Source organism: Pseudophryne corroboree, chromosome 3 (genome assembly GCF_028390025.1).
Source record: "Pseudophryne corroboree isolate aPseCor3 chromosome 3, aPseCor3.hap2, whole genome shotgun sequence".
NCBI lineage: Eukaryota > Metazoa > Chordata > Amphibia > Anura > Myobatrachidae > Pseudophryne > Pseudophryne corroboree.
In genome coordinates, this window is record NC_086446.1 from 392,893,308 (window position 1) to 392,918,274 (window position 24,967).

General features: G+C 45.0%; 1 protein-coding gene, 2 long non-coding RNA genes and 1 other non-coding gene across 4 annotated transcripts in view; 1 reads left to right on the top strand and 3 right to left on the bottom strand.

The window, feature by feature from the left end:
* RND2 (Rho family GTPase 2) overlaps positions 1–24,967 on the bottom strand; it is a 212,241-nt gene that overhangs the window by 58,643 nt on the left and 128,631 nt on the right. The window contains exon 3 of the mRNA XM_063960073.1: positions 15,243–15,352. Coding sequence (XP_063816143.1) covers positions 15,243–15,352 — 110 coding nt within the window. The remainder of the gene's footprint in view (positions 1–15,242; positions 15,353–24,967) is intronic.
* LOC135057821 (uncharacterized) lies at positions 70–1,946 on the top strand. Its single transcript, XR_010244384.1, has 3 exons — positions 70–143; positions 219–1,295; positions 1,915–1,946. It is a non-coding gene; the product is annotated as an uncharacterized LOC135057821 (long non-coding RNA).
* On the bottom strand, positions 2,002–3,818 carry LOC135057822 (uncharacterized). Its single transcript, XR_010244385.1, has 4 exons — positions 3,547–3,818; positions 3,078–3,449; positions 2,820–2,996; positions 2,002–2,146 (listed from the first exon to the last, which is right to left on the bottom strand). It is a non-coding gene; the product is annotated as an uncharacterized LOC135057822 (long non-coding RNA).
* Positions 21,141–21,331, bottom strand: LOC134899676 (U2 spliceosomal RNA). Its single transcript, XR_010173325.1, has one exon. It is a non-coding gene; the product is annotated as a U2 spliceosomal RNA (small nuclear RNA).

The following is a 24,967-nucleotide window of genomic DNA, read 5'->3' on the forward strand; positions in this document are numbered from 1 at the left end:
AATTATTTTGCAAACAGTGGTGCCACGAACCAGCAGCGGACTAGCTTCGGGGATTGGTTCCTGCTTCAGGCCGGATCTCCTACAGGAGTCGTCAGAGGATGACGAGGTGGAAGTGCAGGAGGCTCCAGTTACTACATCCCTGCGTGAGTAAATTGAATTGTGAGCCTTCAAAAAAATGTATGATGAATGTGTATAATATTGTCTAATTTTCTTTTCAGCTGCCCAAATCCAAGTTGTGGCAGACATCCAGGAAGGGCAGAATCCCTCAACTGTTCAGAGGGTTCACACCCTGGCAAGAGAGATTGGGACATGCCAGGATACATACACAAATGTCGTGGGAAGCAGACTGGACAACATTGAGAGGACAATGGAGAAAATGGCAAACAGTCTGCTTGAACTGCAAAAGACTCTTTCCGACAGCACGGCCACAATACTACAGGTCAGAATGCAAGATCATAGGGAGAGTATGACCGTACTTAACATTCTGGCCGAATCCATGACCCGGCTCGTGGACAACACTGCATGTCTGGCAGCAAGCAATAAAAACATGTCGGAGAGTCATCAACACTCCTCATCCAGCCAACAGGTCATCGCAACCACACTGCAGATGATCTATGATAAGCTCCCAGGAACAGCTAATCAACACGCTGGTGATCCACCATATCCGCCGTCGCAAGCCACAAGGACGCCTCGTACCCTTCCTCAAGTCCCATCCCAGTACAGACAGTCACAGATGTACCAGGGATATACAGGGATGTACCCCACCCCCCAGATGCCTCCACCACCGGCCACACAATCTTCAGCAGCATGGGCACAGAGGACCAGTCAACATACTCCCCAGCCTCCCAGGACATCCACGCCCTATCAGGGGGAAGAAGAGGATCCGGACAGACTTCCACCATAAACCCGGTCGTATTGTTTTATTTATTTACAAATGTTTTTCATGTATCCCTTTCTTCCCCTCCCATTAGTTTGTTTTTTTTCTTACTATTTTCTGTGTTGGGCTTCCCCACCCGTGACCGGGTACTACCAAGGAGCTTTGTGTAGGCATACATGCGCGGGCATGTATGCGGGCGCGTGTGGTAACGGATGAAAGCTCCTTGTGGCTACATGTATGATGGGCCAAAGAGCTATTCTGATACCACTTTTTTCTTCCAAAAATCCTTTTTGTAATGGTGTACAGTAGGCTTTAATTGTGTGAATTTACTATTCACTAGTCTGTGTTTTTGTCTTCTTCATAGGATTGGTGGGGAAAAATGAAGTGGACGGCATAAGTTTGTGTTGTGCGTACCAAGGTGAGTAGAACCATGTTTCATTCAAGAAACTTTGAACCGCATGCCTCTGTAGAACCACACAGTCCAGCAATGGGTCATGCTGGGCTGTGTTGTTCCACAAATGTTAGCGTGTCAAAGTGCTGACCACTGACGCCACTCTTTCACTTTGAACCGCATGCCTCTGTAGAACCACACAGTCCAGCAATGGGTCATGCTGGGCTGTGTTGTTCCACAAATGTTAGCGTGTCAAAGTGCTGACCACTGACGCCACTCTTTCACTTTGAACCGCATGCCTCTGTAGAACCACACAGTCCAGCTGGGCTGTGTTGTTCCACAAATGTTAGCGTGTCAAAGTGCTGACCACTGACGCCACTCTTTCACTTTGAACCGCATGCCTCTGTAGAACCACACAGTCCAGCAATGGGTCATGCTGGGCTGTGTTGTTCCACAAATGTTAGCGTGTCAAAGTGCTGACCACTGACGCCACTCTTTCACTTTGAACCGCATGCCTCTGTAGAACCACACAGTCCAGCAATGGGTCATGCTGGGCTGTGTTATTCCACAAATTTTTAGTGAAAAGAAATGAACATGAGTTTAGTGTGTCTTTACTTTAATATACTTTTTTTTCTTTTCCCCACAGATATCTATATACACAAGAAAAGAATGTAAAGAACAAACTACTTTTTGGTTTCAATTAACTTTCAAACTTTATTAAAAAATTTTCTTCAATAAACTTTTAAAAATAGAAGTTTCCTGTGGTTTTTATTAAAATTTGTAATGCATTTGAATTGTACGTAAGTAGATTGCCCAGGGAACATCAAGGGAACTGTCTCTTCACATCCACACCACTTAGGAAGGATACACCGGAAGACCTGTGGAAGAGAACAGTATGAGCTTCCAGATATGGGTAATAGTGTCACCCTGGGACTGGAAAGAAGAGGTACATACAGTCCACACAACACAAGCGGGGAACAGTGGGTCCAAATGCAAACCTCCGCCACTCGCGTCACTACACATCCAAACATTCCCTAGCATTGCTGTTTCAGGGAATGTTTGGATGTGCAGTCTTGCAAATGCCGGAGGGCTGCACTTTGGACATGCCGGGGTGATTTTGGACAAGGGAGTTTTGGTCAATACATCTCACCTGAGGGGGGTTGTCTGCTACATGGCGGAGGGTCAGGTCCACATCACCAGTAGGGTCACCCATGGAACATCAGGTGAAATGTCGTGTCTCCTCACATCCACGCCACTTGGGAAGATACATCGCAGGACCTGTGGAAGAGAAAAGTTTGAGCATCCAGATATGGGTGATAGTGTCACCCTGGGGCTGAAATAAGAGGTACATACAACAGTCCACACAACACAAGCGGGTTGCAGCGGCCCAAATGCAACCCTCCTGCACTTGCATCACTACACATCCAAACATTCCCTAGCATTGCTGTTTCAGGGAATGTTTGGATGTGCAGTCTTGCAAATGCCGGAGGGCTGCACTTTGGACATGCCGGGGTGATTTTGGACAAGGGAGTTTTGGGCAATACATCTCACCTGAGGGGGGGTTGTCTGCTACATGGCGGAGGGTCAGGTCCACATCACCAGTAGGTTCACCCATGGTAGAGTTGGATAAAAGGATCAAATATTTGCGGGAACCCAACAACAGGATAAAACGGGGTAACGAACTGTACAAACATGGCCTGGGGATATACATCAACAGGATGTAAAACTCTGAAATACATAAATGAAGAGGTTTTTTTAAAAATATTCCAATGTCAGTTTACACGATAATACAAATGTCAGTATACTCACAGGCAACTGCAAAATAATTTTGGATCAATGTCCGCCGGGAATCCTCTCCTTCGTCCATACCCACCGGTAGAGCAGAAGACCGGTTCCCGCGTCGGAAAGCACTGCGACGAAGCGTCACCGGCAAACGGTTTGCGACACATATGTTGTGTAAAATACAACATGCATTTACCATGCCGCAAACCTTCGACGGTGAGTACAAAAGAGCACCGCCGGAAGTGTCTAAACATCGAAACCGGCTTTTAAGTACACCGAAGGCACGCTCAATTACTCCCCTCGATGCAATGTGTGTCTCTTGGTAACGTTTTTCTGCTCTACCAACAGGATTAGACAATGGGGTCAACAGCCACGGTTTGTTTGGATAACCCGCATCGCCTATAGAAAATATAAAAAAAATGTTAGGTACTTGTAAAAAATAATAAAAAAAAATAATAATAAAATAATAAAAAAATAAAAAAATGAAAATACATACCTAACAGCCAGCCACCAGGCATGTTTCCTGTTTCAAACTTGTCAAACAGCGATGACTGGCTTAGGATGAAGGAGTCGTGAGATGATCCAGGAAATCCCACAAAAATGTTCAAAAATCTCATGTTTACATCACAGACCGCTTGCACGTTCAGGGAATGGAACTGTTTTCGGTTCCGAAAACATTCCTCTGAATTCCGTGGCGGTCTGATCTGCACGTGGGTACAGTCAATCGCGCCCAGCACATTGGGAAATTTGTATTTGTTGAAAAAGCCTAATTTGATCTCACGACATTCGCTGTCCGTCTCTGGAAATGTGATGTACTGGATCGTCAATTTGCGGAAAGCCCTAATGACCTGGGTTATACAGCGCGACAGTGTCGACTGTGAAAAACCGCATGTTTGAGACAGTGTAGGCTGGAATGTGCCTGACGCCAAAAAATGTAACGTCCCCAGCAGTTTCTGAAAACCGCTGATTGCACGATTTGTCCGTGCCCGAGGTTCCAAGTCGGCCTCCAACAGAGCGTACAGCGAATATATGTCGCGAGTCGATAAGCGATAATTTTGTATCACCTCGAACTCGCTGAGATCCTCCAGTTCACGCCTAGTGTGATACTGGCGTGGACGTGGAAATGAAACCCGCAATACTGGCTCACCCAATGCAGACATTTGCTGACCTGGATCCTGATGTTCATCAGCACTTTCTTCCTCCATCATGCTTGCAGCCAGCATGAACATCACAATCTGGTCAGAAAAAGGCTCCATCATTGTAGTCAGTACAAAAATAGGAATGTGTTTTAAAACGCAGGAATTTTCCTAAAAAAACGATTCCACAGAGCTGACTGTAAAATGGCTCCTTCTCCCTGTAGTCTCAAACCTGGGAGTGAGGAGATAGGAGGGGCTTTGCAGAAGTGTATCCTGGGAAAAACTGTGGAATCATGGGTAAATTTCCCTCAGGAGATTGAAGAAAAAAATATTCCTTTAAAAAATCAATTAAATAATACTTGTGAAGCAAAAAAAGACAAACCAAGTAGATAATCCTTTCAAATATAAATAGATATGCTACTAGCAATCCTCAAATATCCAAAAAAAACATGTACTAAAAATTTTTTTTTAGATCCCGCCAGTCAACTGAGGCGGACTGAAATAGGCGAATTTGCGGTCGAAAAGCACTGCAGGCGAATTTCCAAACTTGAATTGAATATGCTTTGGGCGAATTGCAGCATCTGTACCATTGCAGAAAAGTCGAATGCGAAAAAAGTCGAATTGCCAAAAGTCGAATTTTGAATGTCCGTTTTTTTGCGATAAAGTACTGTACTGCATAGGCGAATTGTTTTTTTGAGGCGAAAAAGTTCCGGAATTCGACTTTTTCTGGAATTCGCCTGCAATTGCATATACCCCTATATATAGTAAGAGGACACAGACATCCGCTTGCAGACAGTTTTGCAATCTACACTTGGTGACAGGTGACTAATGTCTATACACAGACACTTTGGAATCTGAGTTCTGATAGCTACACAGGTGAACACTCCCTTTCCCACACTGTCCTGTGATCGCTGGAAAACACAACAATTAAGCAGTTACTTTGAGGCATGAACCCCTCTTGCTTAATTTTGTTTTAAGGGTTAGTCTGCATGAATATTGTTTTTTCATCTTAAGATATGATTATAAAAGAGATCCATTTTTTGAAACTCACCGTTTTCTACTTACTACACAAGCAATTTTTAATCGATCTGCAGTAGAATAACCTGCATCAACAGAGATGTAATTAGCAAGACTGAAAATCAGCCCTAACACTATTGTGAAGAGACATCCACCAGCAGCAGAGTATACCAGGAATGGAAACACAGTAAATTACTAAGTGCTAGTATATATCTTCCAGAATCCTATGTGCTAGCTAATCAGTACACAAAGCCCGTGTGCAGAAAAATTAACCAATGATAAAACTTGCTTTTCAGGATCAACCTTTAGTAATGAAGCCACCCAATGAATTCTGCACCCTGCGTTGTGCCCAGCACATAATATCCTGAAGCCCTCCAAACAAAATCCATTGCCGACTATGTAACGCCTATTCTGGGACGGCTGCCCATATATGTCCCTGTGCAAATTGCCCTGCTGAATGTATTCCCTTCTCACATTCCGAGCAGAGCCAGCCAGGTGTACTATAACAACTTCAGGGCAGTTTCACATTTGTTTGGGAACTGTGAAATTTTGTATTAATAATTCATGTAATCCTTGATATCATAGAGCACTATTTACAAACTAGAAGGAGTAGAAGAAATTGAAAAAAATTCTGCAAATGTTTAAAATAAAAATTATTTCCCACTTTTTTTGGATGGATTATTCATTTGCCATATTTACTTTTTTGTAAAGGTTAACTGAAAGATTGTTCTCATAGCAATAGAATAGTGTCAGCAAATTAGGGAAAAGGTGTAGAGCATGACCATAGCCAAACTGGAAAAGTCGCTGGTCAGTGCACATAGACTGTTGTCGGTTATCTTTCAACTGCATTTATGTATGTGCAAGATGATCCCATCAATCGTCATTGGATTATGGAGCGTTAAACACAATCAAATCCCTGGGGCCAACTTTGTGATAAGTGTTGAACCTGGACAATATCAGAACAGTGATCCCCAGGCCCCAAAGCAAACTGGCAGCTTCAGTTCCACCGTAATTCCACCACTGTACCTGAATACTTTTGTGAACGTGAGAGCTGAGTTTTGGGTCATCTGGCTGTAATCCTTGGAGAGGAAGGAATTTTGTACCAACTGTGGGCAGAACATGCCGTTAGAAGTCAATAATTACACTATATATACCCTTAGGAAGGAATTGTCTAAGCCTTGAAGAAAGCTTGCCTAGGTAACCACCGGCATTCTTACAATGCTTATATGTAACTTGGAGTGCCTCAGGACTACAGTCCAAACTGATCACTTTCAGGAAAACTACTCATAAATTGCCACTTAAGACTTTCCTTTATTCAGGAGCGGATCTACTATGAAACTAATGAAGCTCGAGCTTCAGGGCCCCTAATCCCGGAGGGACCCATTCTCACCTCTTGTTTTCATGTACTGTAAGGTTATAGCTCCTCACCAATAACACCATGACAACCAGGCTTCTAGTACTGCAGAGCTGCTATTATAGCTTGAATGCGCATCGCTTTGTACCGTGGGAGTTGCTGGAAGTTGTAGTCTAGCTCTGTGATTTGTACTCTGTAAATAAATTGAAACGTGTATTCGTTTTAAACTACAATTTCCGACAGCCTGCAGAACTTCTCTTTGTGACATTCCCAAGAATGGCGAAGCCTGAGAGGGCTAGGTAATTTGCTGGTGTGGAGCGGTGTGTGCTGTTTATTGAAGTGAGGGGGGGGGGGGGGGGCAAAGTGCTGTGAGGTGATTACTGAATGAGGGTGCTGTGAGAGGTAAAGGGGGCGGGGGGAAAGGGGGTGCTATAACCAGACCTGCCCCACAGACTCTAGCCTTTCACCCACCACATCTGCCTCGCAGACTTGCTCACCCAGTCATCCACATCTGCCCCCACAGACTCACCATGCCAAATACCTGACCTGTCCCTGCAGACACAGGCTAGTGGCAAGGGGCTCCCTGTAAGACCCTATTACAAGGACACCACCCGACCACCCTATTTTTTCTCCATTTGGGCCTTGAGGTACTTGCAAGGGCAGCAAGGCCTTGAGGTACTTAGGGGGAGAATTTGCTTAAGGTCAATTTCTGTCGATTTAAAAATGGTTCAAAATCAGTGATGTACACCAGCTTAGAATGCATGTGTGATACCAACCTAGAAGAAAGTACAAGGCACACAGGAGGAATAAACAAATCACTCATAAGAAAATTGGTTCTCTTCATTTTCTAGGCTACATTGTTGTAAAAATTATTTGGTACCATTCAATAGCAATATAAAGTGATCAGTGAAATTTAATTACCGTTATTTATGGATGTATAGCCCCTGATCACAATCAGTCGCTACACATTTCAGCGTTACTATTTTTTGTCTGTTCTCAGCCTCAGGTTACATTTTTATTGCTATAGTTTGTTTTTATAGCAGTTGTTCTCCTTGTGCTTCATGAAACAACAGAAATGATTGGTTGTTGGATCATATTCCTTAATCAACCGCACACACAGTTCAGATAAACAAAGCGATACAGAGCACCAGCCACAGATTATGATACCCAATTTCTATGTCAGCAGCCACATTACAAATTGCAGAACATTTTACAACTTCTGTACATCATCAAGAAGAAGCTGTAGTATAGAGGTAAGCAGCAATACATAAGAATACTGATATACAAGTGTCTTATAAGGTAATACAGTATGGAATAGAAGCTGCACATGAAATGCTCATGTGTGATTAGATTAGAATAGTTTGGTGATTGTGGAGATGGTCGTGCAGATCAGGTGTATGGGCTGGCCAGATGTAGGAGCTCTAATTTCTCCTGATTTTAGTTTTTTGCCTAGGAATGCAGGGTGGTGTGAGGGTATCCAGTCTTTAGGTCGACGTTCATTAAGTCGACCACTATTTGTCGACATGCATTAGGTCAACATAGTCACTGGGTCGATATAGCAAAGGTCGACACGCGTTTTTAAAAAAATAAGATTTTAAACCTACCGGTAAATCTTTTTCTCCTAGTCCGTAGAGGATGCTGGGCACTCCGTAAGGACCATGGGGAATAGACGGGCTCCGCAGGAGACATGGGCACTAAAAAGAACTTTAGGTATGGGTGTGCACTGGCTCCTCCCTCTATGCCCCTCCTCCAGACCTCAGTTAGAGAAACTGTGCCCAGAGGAGACGGACAGTACGAGGAAAGGATTTTCGTTAATCTAAGGGCAAGATTCATACCAGCCCACACCATCCACACCGTATAACCTGGAATATACGAACCAGTTAACAGTATGAAACAAAACAGCATCAGCCCGAGACTAATCAAAACTGTAACATAACCCTTATGTAAGCAGAAACGATATACAAGTCTTGCAGAATGTAGTCCGCACTGGGACGGGCGCCCAGCATCCTCTACGGACTAGGAGAAAAAGATTTACCGGTAGGTTTAAAATCTTATTTTCTCTTACGTCCTAGAGGATGCTGGGGACTCCGTAAGGACCATGGGGATTATACCAAAGCTCCAAAACGGGCGGGAGAGTGCGGATGACTCTGCAGCACCGATTGAGCAAACATGAGGTCCTCATCAGCCAGGGTATCAAACTTGTAGAACTTTGCAAAGGTGTTTGAACCCGACCAAGTCGCCGCTCGGCAAAGCTGTAATGCTGAGACACCTCGGGCAGCCGCCCAAGACGAGCCCACCTTCCTAGTGGAATGGGCCTTTACAGAATTTGGTAACGGCAATCCATCGGTAGAAAGAGCCTGCTGCATTGTGTTACCGATCCAGCGAGCAATAGTCTGCTTAGAAGCAGGAGCGCCAACCTTGTTGGCTGCATATAGGACAAACAGAGCCTCTGTTTTCCTAACCCGAGCCGTTCTGGCCACATAAATTTTCAATGCCCTGACCACATCAAGGGACTCGGAATCCTCCAAGTCCCGCGTAGCCACAGGCACCACAATAGGTTGGTTCATATGAAAAGAAGAAACCACCTTGGGCAAAAATTGAGGACGAGTCCGTAACTCCGCTCTATCCACATGGAAAACCAGATAGGGGTTTTTGTGAGATAAAGCCGCCAATTCTGACACTCGCCTTGCCGATGCCAAGGCCAACAACATGACCACTTTCCAAGTGAGATACTTTAATTCCACCGTTTTAAGAGGTTCAAACCAGTGAGACTTAAGGAACCACAACACCACGTTAAGGTCCCAGGGTGCCACTGGAGGTACAAAAGGAGGCTGGATGTGCAGCACTCCCTTCACAAAAGTCTGTACTTCCGGAAGAGAAGCTAATTCCTTCTGAAAGAAAATGGATAGGGCCGAAATCTGAACCTTAGTGGAGCCTAATTTTAGGCCCAAATTCACTCCAGTCTGTAGGTAGTGAAGGAAACGGCCCAGATGGAATTCTTCCGGAGGAGCATTCCTGGACTCACACCAAGATACATACTTCCGCCATATACGGTGATAATGTTTTGCGGTCATGTCCTTCCTAGTCTTTATCAGAGTCGGAATGACCTAATCCGGAATGCCCTTTTCCGCTAGGATCCGGCGTTCAACAGGTCCTCTCTGAGAGGAAGAGGCCACGGATCTTCTGTGAGCATTTCCTGCAGATCCGGATACCAGGCCCTTCGAGGCCAATCTGGAACAATGAGAATTGTCTGTACTCCTCTTCGTCTTATGATTCTCAATATCTTGGAGATGAGAGGAAGAGGAGGAAACACATAGACCGACTGGAACACACACTGTGTCACCAGGGCGTCCACTGCTACCGCCTGAGGGTCCCTTGACCTGGCGCAATACCTCGGTAGCTTTTTGTTGAGGCGTGACGCCATCATGTCTATCTGAGGCAGTCCCCACTGACTTGCAATCTCTGCGAAGACTTCCTGATGAAGTCCCCACTCTCCTGGATGTAGATCGTGTCTGCTGAGGAAGTCTGCTTCCCAGTTGTCCACTCCCGGAATGAAGACTGCTGTCAGAGCGCTTACATGATTTTCCGTCCAGCGAAGAATCCTGGTGGCTTCTGCCATTGCCACTCTGCCCTTTGTTCCGCCTTGGCGGTTTACATGAGCCACTACGGTGATGTTGTCTGACTGAAGCAGAACCGGTAGGTCGCGAAGCAAAGTCTCCTCTTGACGAAGGCAGTTTTATATGGCCCTTAATTCCAGTACGTTGATGTGAAGACAAGCCTCCTGGCTTGACCAGAGACCTTGGAAGTTTCTTCCCTGTGTGACTGCTCCCCAACCTCGGAGGCTCGCGTCCGTTGTTATCAGAACCCAGTCCTGAATGCCGAACCTACGACCCTCTAGAAGGGGAGCACTTTGCAGCCACCACAGGAGAGATACCCTTGCCCTGGGGGACAGGCTGATCATCTGATGAATCTGTAGATGTGACCCGGACCACTTGTCCAGAAGGTCCCACTGAAAAGTCCTCGCATGGAACATGCCGAACGTAATGGCCTCGTAAGACGCCACCATCTTTCCCAGAACTCGAGTGCAGTGATGCACCGAAACCCTTTTTGGCTTCAAGAGGTAACTGACCAAATTCATGAGTTCTTGGGCCTTTTCCATCGGGAGATAAACCCTTTCCTGGTCTGTATTCAGAATCATGCTTAAGAAAGGCAAACAGGTCGTCGGAACCAACTGTGACTTCGGGATATTGAGAATCCAGCCGTGCTGCTGCAACACCCTCAGGAAAAGCAATACGCTGTTCAGCAACTGCTCTCTTGATCTCGCTTTTATTAGGAGATCGTCCAAGTACGGGATAATTGTGACACCCTGCTTGCGCAGGAGCACCATCATTTCCGCCATTACCTTGGTGAAAATCCTCGGGGCCGTGGAAAGCCCAAACGGCAACGTCTGAAATTGGTAATGACAATCCTGTACCGCAAATCTCAGGTACGCCTGATGAGGCGGATATATGGGGACATGAAGGTATGCATCCTTTATGTCCAGGGACACCATATAATCCCCCCCTTCTAGGCTGGCTATGACCTCCCTGAGCGATTCTATCTTGAACTTTAAAAGGTTCAAGTATAGGTTTAAGGATTTTAAAGTTAAAATGGGTCTGACCGAACCGTCCGGTTTCGGGACCACAAACAGGGTTGAGTAATACCCCATCCCCTGCTGAACCAGGGAAACCTTGACCACCACTTGTTGAAGACACAATTTTTGAATTGCATTTAAAACTATCTCCCTCTCTGGGGAAGAAGCCGATAGGGCAGATTTGAAAAACCGGCGAGGAGGCACCTCTTCGAATTCCAGCTTGTAACCCTGGGAAACAATTTCTATTGCCCAGGGATCTACCTGTGAGTGAACCCAGACGTGGCTGAAAAGTCAAAGACGTGCCCCCACTGGGGCAGACTCCCTCAGCGGAGCCCTAGCGTCATGTGGTGGATTTTGTAGAGGCCGGGGAGGACTTCTGCTCCTGGGAACTAGCTGTAGTTGGCAGCTTTTTCCCCCTGCCGTTACCTCTGGCAAGAAAGGAAGATCCCCGTACTCTCTTGGGTTTATGCGATCGAAAGGACTGCATCTGATAATGTGGCATTTTCTTAGGTTGTGAGGAAACATAAGGCAAAAAAGTTGATTTACCTGCAGTAGCTGTGGAAACCAGGTCCGTGAGACCTTCCCCAAACAATTACTCACCCTTGTAAGGCAAAACCTCCATATGCCTCTTCGAGTCAGCATCACCCCCCATTGTCGGGTCCATAGGACTCGTCTAGCAGAAATCGCCATAGCGTTGGCTCTGGACCACAAGAGGCCAACATCTCTCTGAGCATCTCTCATATATAGGACAGCATCCTTAATATGAGCCAGGGTCAATAAAATGGTTTCCTTATCCAGCGTATCTATATCAGCAGATAAGGTATCTGTCCACACTGCTACAGCGCTACAAACCCAAGCCGACGCTATCGCCGGTCTGAGTAATGTACCAGTATGTGTGTAAATTGACTTCAAGGTAGTCTCCTGCCTGCGATCAGCAGGATCCTTGAGGGTTGCGGTATCTTGAGATGGCAGCGCTACCTTTTTGGATAAGCGCGTCAACGCTTTGTCCACCCTTGGGGAGGATTCCCACCGTATCCTGTCCTTAGCCGGGAAAGGATACGCCATAAGAATCCTTTTGGGAATCTGCAGTTTTTTGTCCGGAGATTCCCAAGCCTTTTCAAATAACTCGTTCAGCTCATGAGAAGGGGGAAAGGTTACCTCAGGTTTCTTTTCCTTATACATGCGCACCCTCGTGTCAGGGACAGAGGGGTCATCTGTGATATGCAACACCTCTTTTATTGCAATAATCATATAATAAAATAAAATACTTTTAGCCAATTTTGGCTGCAACTTCGCATCATCATAGTCGACACTGGAGTCAGAATCCGTGTCGGTATCCGTGTCTACAACCTGGGATAGTGGGTGCTTTTGAGACCCAGAAGGCCCCGGCGACATAGTAAAAGGCAGGGCTAGACTCCCTGTACATTCCCTGGACTCTGCTTTGTCCAACCTCTTGTGTAATAAATTCACATTTGCATTTAAAACATTCCACATATCCACCCAGTCAGGTGTCGGCGTTGCAGACGAAGACACCACACTAATTTGCTCCACCTCCTCCCTAGAAGAGCCTTCCGCTTCAGACATGCCGACACACGCGTACCGACACCCCACACACACAGGGAATCTCTAATCTGGAGACAGTTCCCCCACAAGGCCCTTAGGAGAGACAGAGAGAGAGTATGTCAGCACACACCCAGCGCTAATAACTTTGGAAACCAAAATTCCCAGATAGCGCCATATACATACATATATTATATATATATATATATATATATATATACACATATATATATATATATATATATATCTTGATTGCGCCAAATTATGTGCCCCCCCCCCTTCTTTAAACCCCTCTGTCACCATGTTCAGCAGGGGAGAGTCCGGGGAGCCAGCTTCTCAGCGTGTGCTGTGGAGAAAAATGGCGCTGGTGAGTGCTGAGGATCAAGCTCCGCCCCCTCAGCGGCGGGCTTCGGTCCCGCTCGAATCCATTCAAAAACTGGCGGGGGATACCCATATACAGCCCATAGAGCCAATATATCTAGTTTTACCAGTCCCAGAAGTGTAAATTGCTGCCCAGGGCGCCCCCCCGCGCCCTGCACCCTTACAGTGCCTGCCGTGTGTGTTATGTGTGGGAGCAATGGCGCGCAGCGTTACCTCAGTGAAGATCTGAAGTCTTCTGCCGCCTCTGAAGTCTTCTATCTTCTTATACTCACCCGGCTTCTATCTTCCGGCTCTGTGAGGAGGACGGCGGCGCGGCTCCGGGACAAACAGCTAGTAGAGACCTGCGTTCCGACTCCCTCTGGAGCTAATGGTGTCCAGTAGCTTAAGAAGCAGAGCCTAGCATTTAAGTAGGTCTGCTTTTCTCTCCTCGGTCCCTCAATGCAGGGAGCCCGTTGCTAGCAGGCTCCCTGAAATTAAAAAACCTAACAAAAATTCTTTCTTTCAGGAAACTCAGGAGAGCTCCCTGTAGTGCACCCAGTCTCCTCTGGGCACAGTATCAAACTGAGGTCTGGAGGAGGGGCATAGAGGGAGGAGCCAGTGCACACTCATACCTAAAGTTCTTTTTAGTGCCCATGTCTCCTTCGGAGCCCGTCTATTCCCCATGGTCCTTACGGAGTCCCCAGCATCCTCTAGGACGTAAGAGAAAATTGTTTAACTTCTCCATACGTTACGATCCATGTGGACTACAATTGGGAATAGTAACCAAAGCTTGTGAGACATGCGAGGGGACACTGTGCACTAATTGGGGTTCTCGGTTACTTTACGAAGAAAATGACACAATGTTTTTTATTTTTTTATTTAAACGCATGTTGACCTTTTTCCATGTCGACCTAATTAAGATGTCAACTTAGTCACTGTTGACCAATAGTGGTTGACCTAATGACTGTCGACCTAGTTACTGTCGACCCAATGATCCACACCCATTGTTGTGAGCTGGCAGCCACAAATGTCACTGTTAAATGTTGACGTGCCTACGCCACATTTAGTCATTATAGTTTTCAAATAGGAACTAAGCCGACAGCAAACATTTCTAAAACTTTTTAAAGAACAGTAAATTGTGTCAATCAATCATTCTTTAACAGTCCTGTGTTGAAAACCATTGTGAGGCTGCACATGGAATGTTGCCAAATAAGCTGTATACACACAGTAATGTACTGCTCATATGTCAGATTTTCACCAAAGTTCTTTACTACATGCAGGAAATTGAAAAATCTAATTTCATCCCTTTCACATGTACAGAATGCACATATTTTCACTATGGGTGAGATTCAATCGTTAGCGCTGCCAACACCCAGTAGCTATTTAATTTTTTTTCCGTTCGGGCGCGATCAACCTACTACTACCTACCTACTCTCCCACCCCCTGGGGTCGAGTTTATCAGCTTTATGCACCTAAACCCAATCTCTCTGGGCGCGATGTGAAAAAAAAACAATTGAATATGCTCCCCTCCCCCCAATCACTTTAGACAGAATGGGAACGATAAACAACTTAATCTTGCACTATGTATGAGGTTTAAATCAATGAAAACAATAGGAATTTGTTTAGGTGTATAATTGTTTAGGTGAATAACTGCAGAATGCATCACTTAATTCCTTTACTAATGAATAGTTATTTATATAGCGCCCACTAATTATGCAGCACACCCACATACTAGTTATTCAGTATCAGTCCCTGTCTCATAGGATCTTACAATCTACAGTATATTCCCTACCACATGAATATACACACTTCTTTTGTTCCAGGAGCCAATTAATCTACCAATATGTTTTTGAGGTGTGAGAGAAAACCAGAGGACTTGAAGGATACCCACTATATACTCAAGCACATAACACCAGTGCTTTGAGGCAGCAACACTAGCCACTGCCCCACCGTGCTGCCCTTCATTTTAAAGAAAAAATAATAATTTATCATGATATTTGCTCTTTCAATGCTACTGTTCAATAACATCAAGTGAAACAGTCCTGAGAGTATGAGAGAGGATAACGAGAATTGCATTTAGCATATAAACCTTAAAATATAACAGCTATACTATAAAGAAAGATCCTACTCACCTTTTTTAATACACTGTCTAAAGTTTCCGGCCGACTGATATCAAAACAAATGAGTACAGCATCAGATTCCGGGTATGCCAGGGGACGGACATTGTCATAATATGCTGAGCCTGCAAAGAAAGAAAAACATATTAGCCTACTTTGTTAAATGTCTCCTTACCTTACCTCAGGGCTATGAGAGATTAGGCAGTGTCTCTCCATCATTTACAAGAGATAATAAAACAATCTTCAGGGAATACAGTAATATCCATAAACTATACAATGGCGGAAGCAATTTTGTGCACTGAACAAATATCCATGAGACAGCAATATATCAAATTCACTGGGAATTTGTGATTATTACTGAGACTCAGGTGGCACTCGAAGTCCAAGTAAATTAAACCTAGAAACATATGTATACACACACACTTACACATATACACTACTGGTCAAAATTTTTAATAGCACTAATAAGTTTATATTGAAATGTACACGGTTTCAAAATACTGCAAAATTAAAGAATAGAACAAATAAACAATTAGAGATAAATAAGAAATCATACAATTCTTAACAAAATTGATGTTTGATTCATCAAAGCCATGTTCTACAGATGTAGCCACCAAACACACTTGTGGCAGTCTTTCTACAATGCAAATAAAATACTGTTCGGGAAGTATTACCCAACGCTGCTGCAGATGTTCCCACAAATGTGTTGCACTTGTATGTTGCTTTGCTTACACCCTTCTATACAGGAATCAGTTACAATACCGCTAGTCGGGATCCCGGAATCCCTACTAGCTGTGAAATATTGCCGCCGGAATACCCCGGGTTTTTCATACCGCTCCCTTCTATACAGCTCATCCCAAGCCAGCTCAATGGGGTTTAAGTCTGGAGACTGTGCTGGCCATTCCATGATATACAGCCTACTTCTTCCTGTTCCTTTTCTCAAAGGTGGTTCTGCCATAGCCTGGCAATGTTTTAGGTCATTATGTTGCTGTGAGATTAACCATTAACAAAGTAGACATAGATTATTGTATGGCGCTGCAAAATGCTGTGCCAGCGTTTATGATTCAGAGTGTCTACTTGGGATCAAAGAAAAAAAAAAGAGCCCCAGACCATCATGTTTCCTCCTTCATGTTTAAAAGTTGATTTCATAAGGGTGTATTTACTAAGTTACTAAGTGGTGGCTTGTAAAAGTCGCCATCTACCAGTGTGTTTATGCCAAATTTAAATGCGTAATGCTTTTAATAAACCCCTAAAAACCCTGTATGATGACCTAAAGATTTTAAATTTTGATTGATCAGCTCATAAGACCTTCCACTGTGTTCCTTATGGCCCAGGTACGTTTATTTTTCATGGCTGCAGAACAGTTGTAAGTTCTTAACCCAGTCACTGTTACCTTAAGAATGCCTTTTGATTTATCTCTGAAATACATTTTTAAGTTTTTGTTGACCTAAACATCTTTATTTACCTCTAGAACTTTACTGCTTACCTTTGTAGCATTTCATGTTATTCAATGGGCTTGAATTTAAATAAAAACTGGAAAATGGGGTTGTTCTAAAACATTTGACCAGTAGTGTGTGTGTATATGAGGCCCCATACCCCTCAGAGCTCTTAGTGCTGCTAGACAGAGCCTGCTCCACCTGTCTTCTTCCCACCCATGAGCCGCTCTATGCCATGTCCTTCCCTCATCACATCCGCTGCCCCTGTGAAATAAGTCCAGAGCACAAACAATAATAAGTCTGCACCAGTTCACTCCCTCCTTACCAACAGCCACTCCTTTAAATACACCTGGCTGTGCCCGCCCCACTATCCTTCATGTGTGCATGTATACCAGATGACTGGCACTTCTTGCAGAAACCTACTGTACATGACTGACATCTGACACACAGGCAAGTACTCTACTTATATCCATACTTACCTACTCTCCCGGAAGGTGCGGGAGACTCCCAATTTTTCGAGAAGATCTTCAGACCCCCAAAAGAGTGGATGCATCTCCAGCATCCTGTCCACTTCCTAGTGAAGTGGGCAGAATAGGGAAATAATACTGGGAATATCAGGTCAGTATGAAGCAGGCAGGGAAAAATGGCACAAATCACTTCATTTTAGCTCTACAACTTCCCCTGTGATTCACAGCGATGGAACAGGGCCTAACAAAGTGAAAATCCAAACCCCGCACCCTAAATGGTCAGCTACATCTCCTGTATGGGCTTTTGCTTAGGGATGGCCATTGGCGGGTTAACTATAGATGGTCACCACTGCTGGGTATCTTTGCTGGTTATCCTAGATGGTAGGAAACCACCCACGGGGGACCAGGATGGTCATCCTGCTCTATTACTCACCGGTCAAGGGGCCATTTAAGGGTCGTGTCAGGAGCCATCTCTACTTCTCAAGAGAAACCAAATGTCGGCAAGTATGCTTAAATAGGGATTTTTGTTTACTTACCGTAAAATCTCTTTCTCTGATTCCATCTGGGGGACGCTGCGCACTTACTAATGGGTTAGAGTGTGTGGGATTGGGAGTTTGGCACAGAACCTATAAAAAACTAACTCCTCCCCCCTCTAACCCCTCCCATCTCCTTCCTGCTCAGCAGATTACCTCAGTTAACGTTTAGCAAAGCCGGAAGAGGCAGAACAGAATATATATACGGGAGGGATCGCAGCGTCCCCCAGATGGAATCAGAGAAAGATTTTACGGTAAGTAAACAAAAATCCCTATTTCTCTTTCATCCATCTGGGGGACGCTGCGCACTTACTAATGGGATTTCCCAAAGCAAGCTAATTAGAGGAGGGAGACACAGACGACATAGCAGTCTGCAAACTTTGATGCCTAACAGAGGCAGTCTCCAAACCAAAAGTATGAAAAACGGAAGAATTTCGTGAAGGTATGTACGGACGACTAGGTCGTCGCTCTACGCAGTTGCTCGACGAATACACCACTGTGAACAGCCCAAGAGGCTCCAACAGGTCGAGTCGAATGAGCCCCTAAGGAATCAGGAACAGGCAACGCCTAAGAAATCTAAGCCTGCTGAATAGCAGAATTAACCCAGCACATCACCCTGTTCTTATTGGCCAGCCAGCCACGCTTGGGTGCAGCAAACAAACCCAACAAGGTAAGAGTTAAGGTTTGAACAACAACCAATAAGGCCAATTACCGCCCCGCCCCGGACAAGCCTGGGACGACACAAGAAGCCCAATGTGCTGAAGGAGAGGAAAAACCAATACAACTTGTGGTTTGTAAGTAAAACCACCCTAACTGCATAAACCAAAACACTGTAAGAGAAAAGAAACCGCAACTCAACCAGAGTCCAGAGGCCGGAAAGGAGAAACAGGAGCCATTCTGGAAAGTAAATTCTAGAGCAGAACCCAGTCTGCTAAGATAAGAAGACAAAGTAGTTCTGACAACTGTGTTGTAGAAAAGATAAGAGGCGGAAAGGACTAAGAACTCCAGCTGAGTGACCGTTAAATACACACAAACGATGACAAGTGTTCTGGCACTGTGATTGGTTAGAGAGCCAGAAACGTAGTAGGGCTTGATGACATTGTTTTCCACAATCACGCCGTCAGCGGCAGAATAGACAAAATCCCGGTGATGACGTAAAGGTTGGGAGTGGAGAGCTGGCCGAAAAGGTACCCTGTAAGGAGCCCTGGTCACTCTGGGCCATAACATTGCAGAACAGAGTCAACAGGCAAATCCGAAGCGAATTAGGAAAACCGAAAGAGCCACTGGTCAAATGCGTTGAGGTACTCACTAGATGTTGCCAGAGGCAGAATAAATATGCTAGATGAAAGTGACAAGGAGCTGACACGGCGTCTACGATTGCCACAAGAGGATTCCCGAAACGATCACAGTACCAATGAAGCCCTGAGGTCTATGTCGGCTAGTTATAGACACACCAAAGCCAGAAATCCCTGTTGATTTCACATACTTTAAGGAAGAACAGCCTGAAGATTCAGGAAATCTGCTTCCCAGTTGCCCATTCTGGAACTGGAGATGACAGACACTGCCGGGATCCAAAATTCCGCCCTCTGCATATGTTAGATACTGTTCCGATGGCTCTCCAGCTACAAGTGTCACAGAACAATTGATATAGGTCACAGTGGAAAGACCCTGTAGAAGACATTGAGCTGGAGTCAAGGCGTTGTAGATCGCCCGTAGATTGGAAGTGATATTTCCACTTCGGACATCAGTTTCATAGAAAACGCCAGAGTTGAAACCAAAAAACCGTAATGTCTGAAACTTTTGACTGTGGTTATGACCCTCCATGTCGAGACAGAATGAAGTCCTATAAGTTAGATCTGGATTGTGTAGCCCAACGAAAAGATCGACCAATGAAAATATCTTGGTATTTTAATAGAGAAACTAAACTGCTGTTTACGTAAACTCAATCCTGCCTGAGATTAATAACATTTAATCTGAGATTGAAGAAACCAGGCAGGAGACCGGGGGAATGGAGCCACCTATAAAATCACCACTGTCCTGCAGAGGAAGTGTATGTCTGACCCCTGAGTCTATTCTGGTCAGTAAATCCTGCACTCCGCCAACATTCGAGATACCAGGTATCGAAAAGAATACCCATGAATAACATCTTCTGCGAAGGAAGAAATCCAGAACTAAGGTCCGTTGTAGAAAAAAAGTGCATGAGACAGCTGCTTTTTTTTTTTTTTTTTTTTTTTTTTTTAACAACTGACCCAAAATGGTAGCGATGCCCAGATGACGGAAAAAGGATTGGACTGAATACTCCTGTTAGATAGCGAACAGACTGCAATGATTAGAGCCCGTCTAAGATGGGCACTAAAGATTCTTGCTTGGTACGTGTTCCCCAAGATTCAGAATATATGTTCGTGATACAAATTCAGTACATCCAACGGATCAGTGGACTCTGAGAAAGCTGGTGTCCTCCCCACTGGGAACCAGACTGTCCGACTCCGTGGCCCCTGCAGAGGGCACATTGGAAGTCCGTGTTCTAGGCATACAAATGCCTCCCAAAAAAATACCCATTTTTCTGACATAGGTTAAAATACCCATTTCTCAGCTATTATCCTCAGGATGAGAACCCACGACCTGTTATACCGCAGGCATACACCTTACTGATAGAGTTATTTGCTCCCGCCTGCAAAGTACGCTTTAATTTGGAAGCAGAATTTTACGATTCGCAACCAAAATGAATAGAAGGGTGTCATAGCCAGGGAAAAGATGCAATAATAAATAGATAGGGAATAGAGCTTGAGAGACCAAAACAGTCAATGGATAATTTGAAAAGGATCAGCTGCCCCAAGAATGGATAACTTGCATAATGCAACCGGTTTAAAGATTCATGCATAAGCCCGGAGAGGGCGTAAAAATATTCCTGTCAGAATGAATACTAATATAATAACGGCCTCACCGTTGTCAATCTGTGGTGACTGTTAAGGTCACATACTGTACTTTAGTAAAGACAGTTGCCTTAGGCTCTCCCATGATGGATGCGTCCACTAATTATTAGTGGAACCTTCATTAGATCAGTGTCTTCATCAGCGAAAGGATAAAGAAATACTGTCTCTAATACTGAGAACACCGAAATTGAACCGAAAACAGTATGTATTAGAGACAGACACATTTCCCTGGAAATATAAACTATTTCATCAGGTGTGTAGTCAGACTTCCATCAACATTCTCTCACGTGAAGGAAGAGGTGGAAACCAAGAAATTCAGTAGATTATTTCTTATTTCTATCCTGAAGGATCCTCACTGACAGGATTTATCTCACCATTTTCTGTAGATAAAGCCTCAAAAACGCCTCTGAAGTAAAGGAGCTATATTGTCTGTCAAAGACCAGACTCGCTGCACAGTATGAACTGATTAAGGAGCTTTGTTCAGCCATTTGGCAAATCATAAGTACATAGTGTACAAGAAATAGAAATAGTCTGTCCTTGTTTTGAAAGGTGCACCGGTCCCGGAGGTACTGCAATACCGAGTCAATGCGTGGAGTGGACGGAGCAATCTCTTCTTCCATTTTTCTGATCTAAACATATATTTAATACATGGCCCCCACATAGGGAACGTATCAGATATTAAACTGATAAGAACAGATACTACACTTGATCCTAGCCAAAAGGTCAAGTAGTGATCTTTTTACCAAGACTAGCGGCTAAGTAGTAAACAGAGTACCAGACCCATTACATTGACATAGTGTAAGGAAAAATATACTCAAAGAATACCGGTATTTGTGGACCGGTCCTGGAACCCCCATCCCTGCAAGTGCAGGGAATATATAATAAGAATTTACTTACCGATAATTCTATTTCTCGTAGTCCGTAGTGGATGCTGGGGACTCCGTCAGGACCATGGGGAATAGCGGGCTCCGCAGGAGACAGGGCACATCTAAAAAGCTTTTTAGGTCACATGGTGTGTACTGGCTCCTCCCCCCATGACCCTCCTCCAAGCCTCAGTTAGGTACTGTGCCCGGACGAGCGTACACAATAAGGAAGGATCTTGAATCCCGGGTAAGACTCATACCAGCCACACCAATCACACCGTACAACTTGTGATCTGAACCCAGTTAACAGTATGATAACAAAACGAAGTAGCCTCCGAAAAGATGGCTCACAACAATAGTAATAACCCGATTTTTGTAACAATAACTATGTACAAGCATTGCAGACAATCCGCACTTGGGATGGGCGCCCAGCATCCACTACGGACTACGAGAAATAGAATTATCGGTAAGTAAATTCTTATTTTCTCTAACGTCCTAGTGGATGCTGGGGACTCCGTCAGGACCATGGGGATTATACCAAAGCTCCCAAACGGGCGGGAGAGTGCGGATGACTCTGCAGCACCGAATGAGAGAACTCCAGGTCCTCCTTAGCCAGAGTATCAAAATTTGTAAAATTTTACAAACGTGTTCTCCCCTGACCACGTAGCTGCTCGGCAAAGTTGTAATGCCGAGACTCCTCGGGCAGCCGCCCAGGATGAGCCCACCTTCCTTGTGGAATGGGCATCTACATATTTCGTCTGTGGCAGGCCTGCCACAGAATGTGCAAGCTGAATTGTACTACAAATCCAGCGTGCAATAGACTGCTTAGAAGCATGAGCACCCAGCTTGTTGGGTGTATACAGTATAAACAGCAAGTCAGACTTTCTGACTCCAGCCGTCCTAACTATATATATATATATATATATATATATATATATATATATATATATATATATATATATATATATATATATATATATATTTTTAGGGCCCTGACCACGTCTAGTAACTTGGAGTCCTCCAAGTCCCTAGTAGCCGCAGGCACCACAAGAGGTTGTTTCAGGTGAAAACGCTGACACCCCTTTATGAAGAAACTGGAGACGAGTCCCAGTTCTGTCCTGTTCAAATGGAAAATTTTAATATGGGCTTTTGTAAAACAAAGCCGCCCATTCTGACAATCGCCTGGCCGAGGCCAGGGCTAACAACATGGTCACTTCCCATGTGAGATATTTGTCAACAGCATGGTCACTTTCCATGTGAGATATTTCAAATCCACAGATTTGAGCGGTTCAAACCAATATGATTTTAAGAAATCCCAACACTATGTTGAGATCTCACGGTGCCCCTAGGGGCACAAAAAAACTGTATATGTAATACATCCTTTACAATCTGGACTTCAGGAACTGAAGTCAATTCTTTCTGTAAGAAAATCTACAGGGCCGAAATTTAAATGTTAATGAACCCCAATTTGAGGTCCAAAACACTCCTGTTTTCAGGAAGTGTAGAAATCGACCTAGTTGAATTTCCGTCGTGGAGCCTTCCTGGCCTCACCCACGCAACATATTTTCACCACATGTGGTGATGACGTTGTGCGGTCACCTCCTTCCTGGCTGTGACCAAGGTAGGTATGACCTCTTATGGAATGCCTTTTCCCCTCAGGATCCGGCATTCAACCGCCATGCCGTCAAACGCAGCCGCGGTAAGTCTTGGAATAGACATGGTACTTGCTGAATCAAGTCCCTTCTTAGCTCCCCAGGCCCTTAGTCCTCTGTGAGCATTTCTTGAAGTTCCGGGTACCAAGTCCCTCTTGGCCAATCCGGAGCCACTAGTATAGTTCATACTCCTCTATGTCTTATAATTCTCAATACCCTGGTTATGAGAAACAGAGGAGGGAACACATACACAGACTGGTACACCCACGGTGTTACCAGAACATCCACAGCTATCGCCTGAAGGTCTCATGACCTGGCGGAATACCTGTCCCGTTTTTTGTTCGGGCGGGACGCCATCATGTCCACCTTTGGTCTTTGCCAACGGTCCACAATCATGTTGAAAAACTTCCCTATGAAGTTTCCACTCTCCCGGGTGGAGGTCATGCCTGCTGAGGAAGTCTGCTTCCCAGTCGTCCACTCCCGGAAAGAACACTGCTGACAGTGCTATCACATGATTTTCCGCCTAGCGAAAAATCCTTGCAGTTATCACTGCCCTCCTGCTTCTTGTGCCGCCCTTCTGTTTACGTGGGCGACTGCCGTGATGTTATCCCACTGGATCAATACCGGCTGACCTTGAAGCAGAGGTCTAGCTAAGTTTAGAGCATTATAAATTTGCTCTAAGCTTATTTATGCGGAGAGAATTCTCCAGACTTAATCACACTTCCCTGGAAATTTTTTCCCTGTGTGACTGTTCCCCAGCCTCTCAGGCTGGCCTCCGTGGTCACCGGCATCCAATCCTGAATGCCGAATCTGCGGCCCTCTAGAAGATGAGCACTCTGTAATCACCACAGGAGAGACACCCTTTTCCTTGGATATAGGGTTATCCGCTGATGCATCTGAGGATGCGATCCGGACCATTTGTCCAGCAGATCCCACTGAAGAGTTCTTGCGGGAAATCTGCCGAATGGAATTGCTTCGTAATAAGCCACCATTTTTACCAGGACTCTTGTGCAATGATGCACTGACACTTTTCCTGGTTTTAGGAGGATCCCGATTAGCTCGGATAACTCCCTGGTTTTCTCCACTGGGAAAAACACGTTTTTCTGGACTGTGTCCAGAATCTTCCCTAGGAACAGTAGACGTGTCGTCGGAAAAAACTGCGATTTTGGAATATTTAGAATCCACTCGTGCTGTCGTAGAACTACTTAAGATAGTGCTACTCCGACCTCCAACTGTTCTCTGGACCTTGCCCTTATCAGGAAAGCGTCCATGTTTCTTTTAAGAAAAATCCTCATTCCGGCCATTACCTTGGTAAAGACCCGGGGCGCCGTGGACAATCCAAACGGCAGCGTCTGAACTGATAGTGACAGTTCTGTACCAGGAACCTGAAGTACCCTTGGTGAGAAGGGCAAATTTGGACCTGTAGGTAAACGTCCCTGATATCCAGTGACATCATATCGTCCCCTTCTTCCTGGTTCGCTATCACTGCTCCGAGTGACTCCATCTTGATTTGAACGCTTGTATGTAAGTGTTCAAATATTTCAGATCTCACCGAGCCGGTTGGCTTCAGTACCACAATATAGTGTGGAATACTACCCCCTTCCTTGTTGTAAGAAGGGTACTTTGATTATCACCTGCTGGGAATACAGCCTGTGAATTGTGTGAGGGGGAGACGTCTCGAATTTCCAATGTACACCTGGGATATTACATGTAGGATCCCGGAGTTCCCTTGCGAGTGTTGCTGAAACTCTTGAGATGACCCCCTACCGCACCTGAGTCCGCTTGTACGGCCCCAGCGTTATGCTGCGGACTTGGCAGAAGCCGTGAGGAGCTTCTGTTCCTGGGAATGAGCTGCT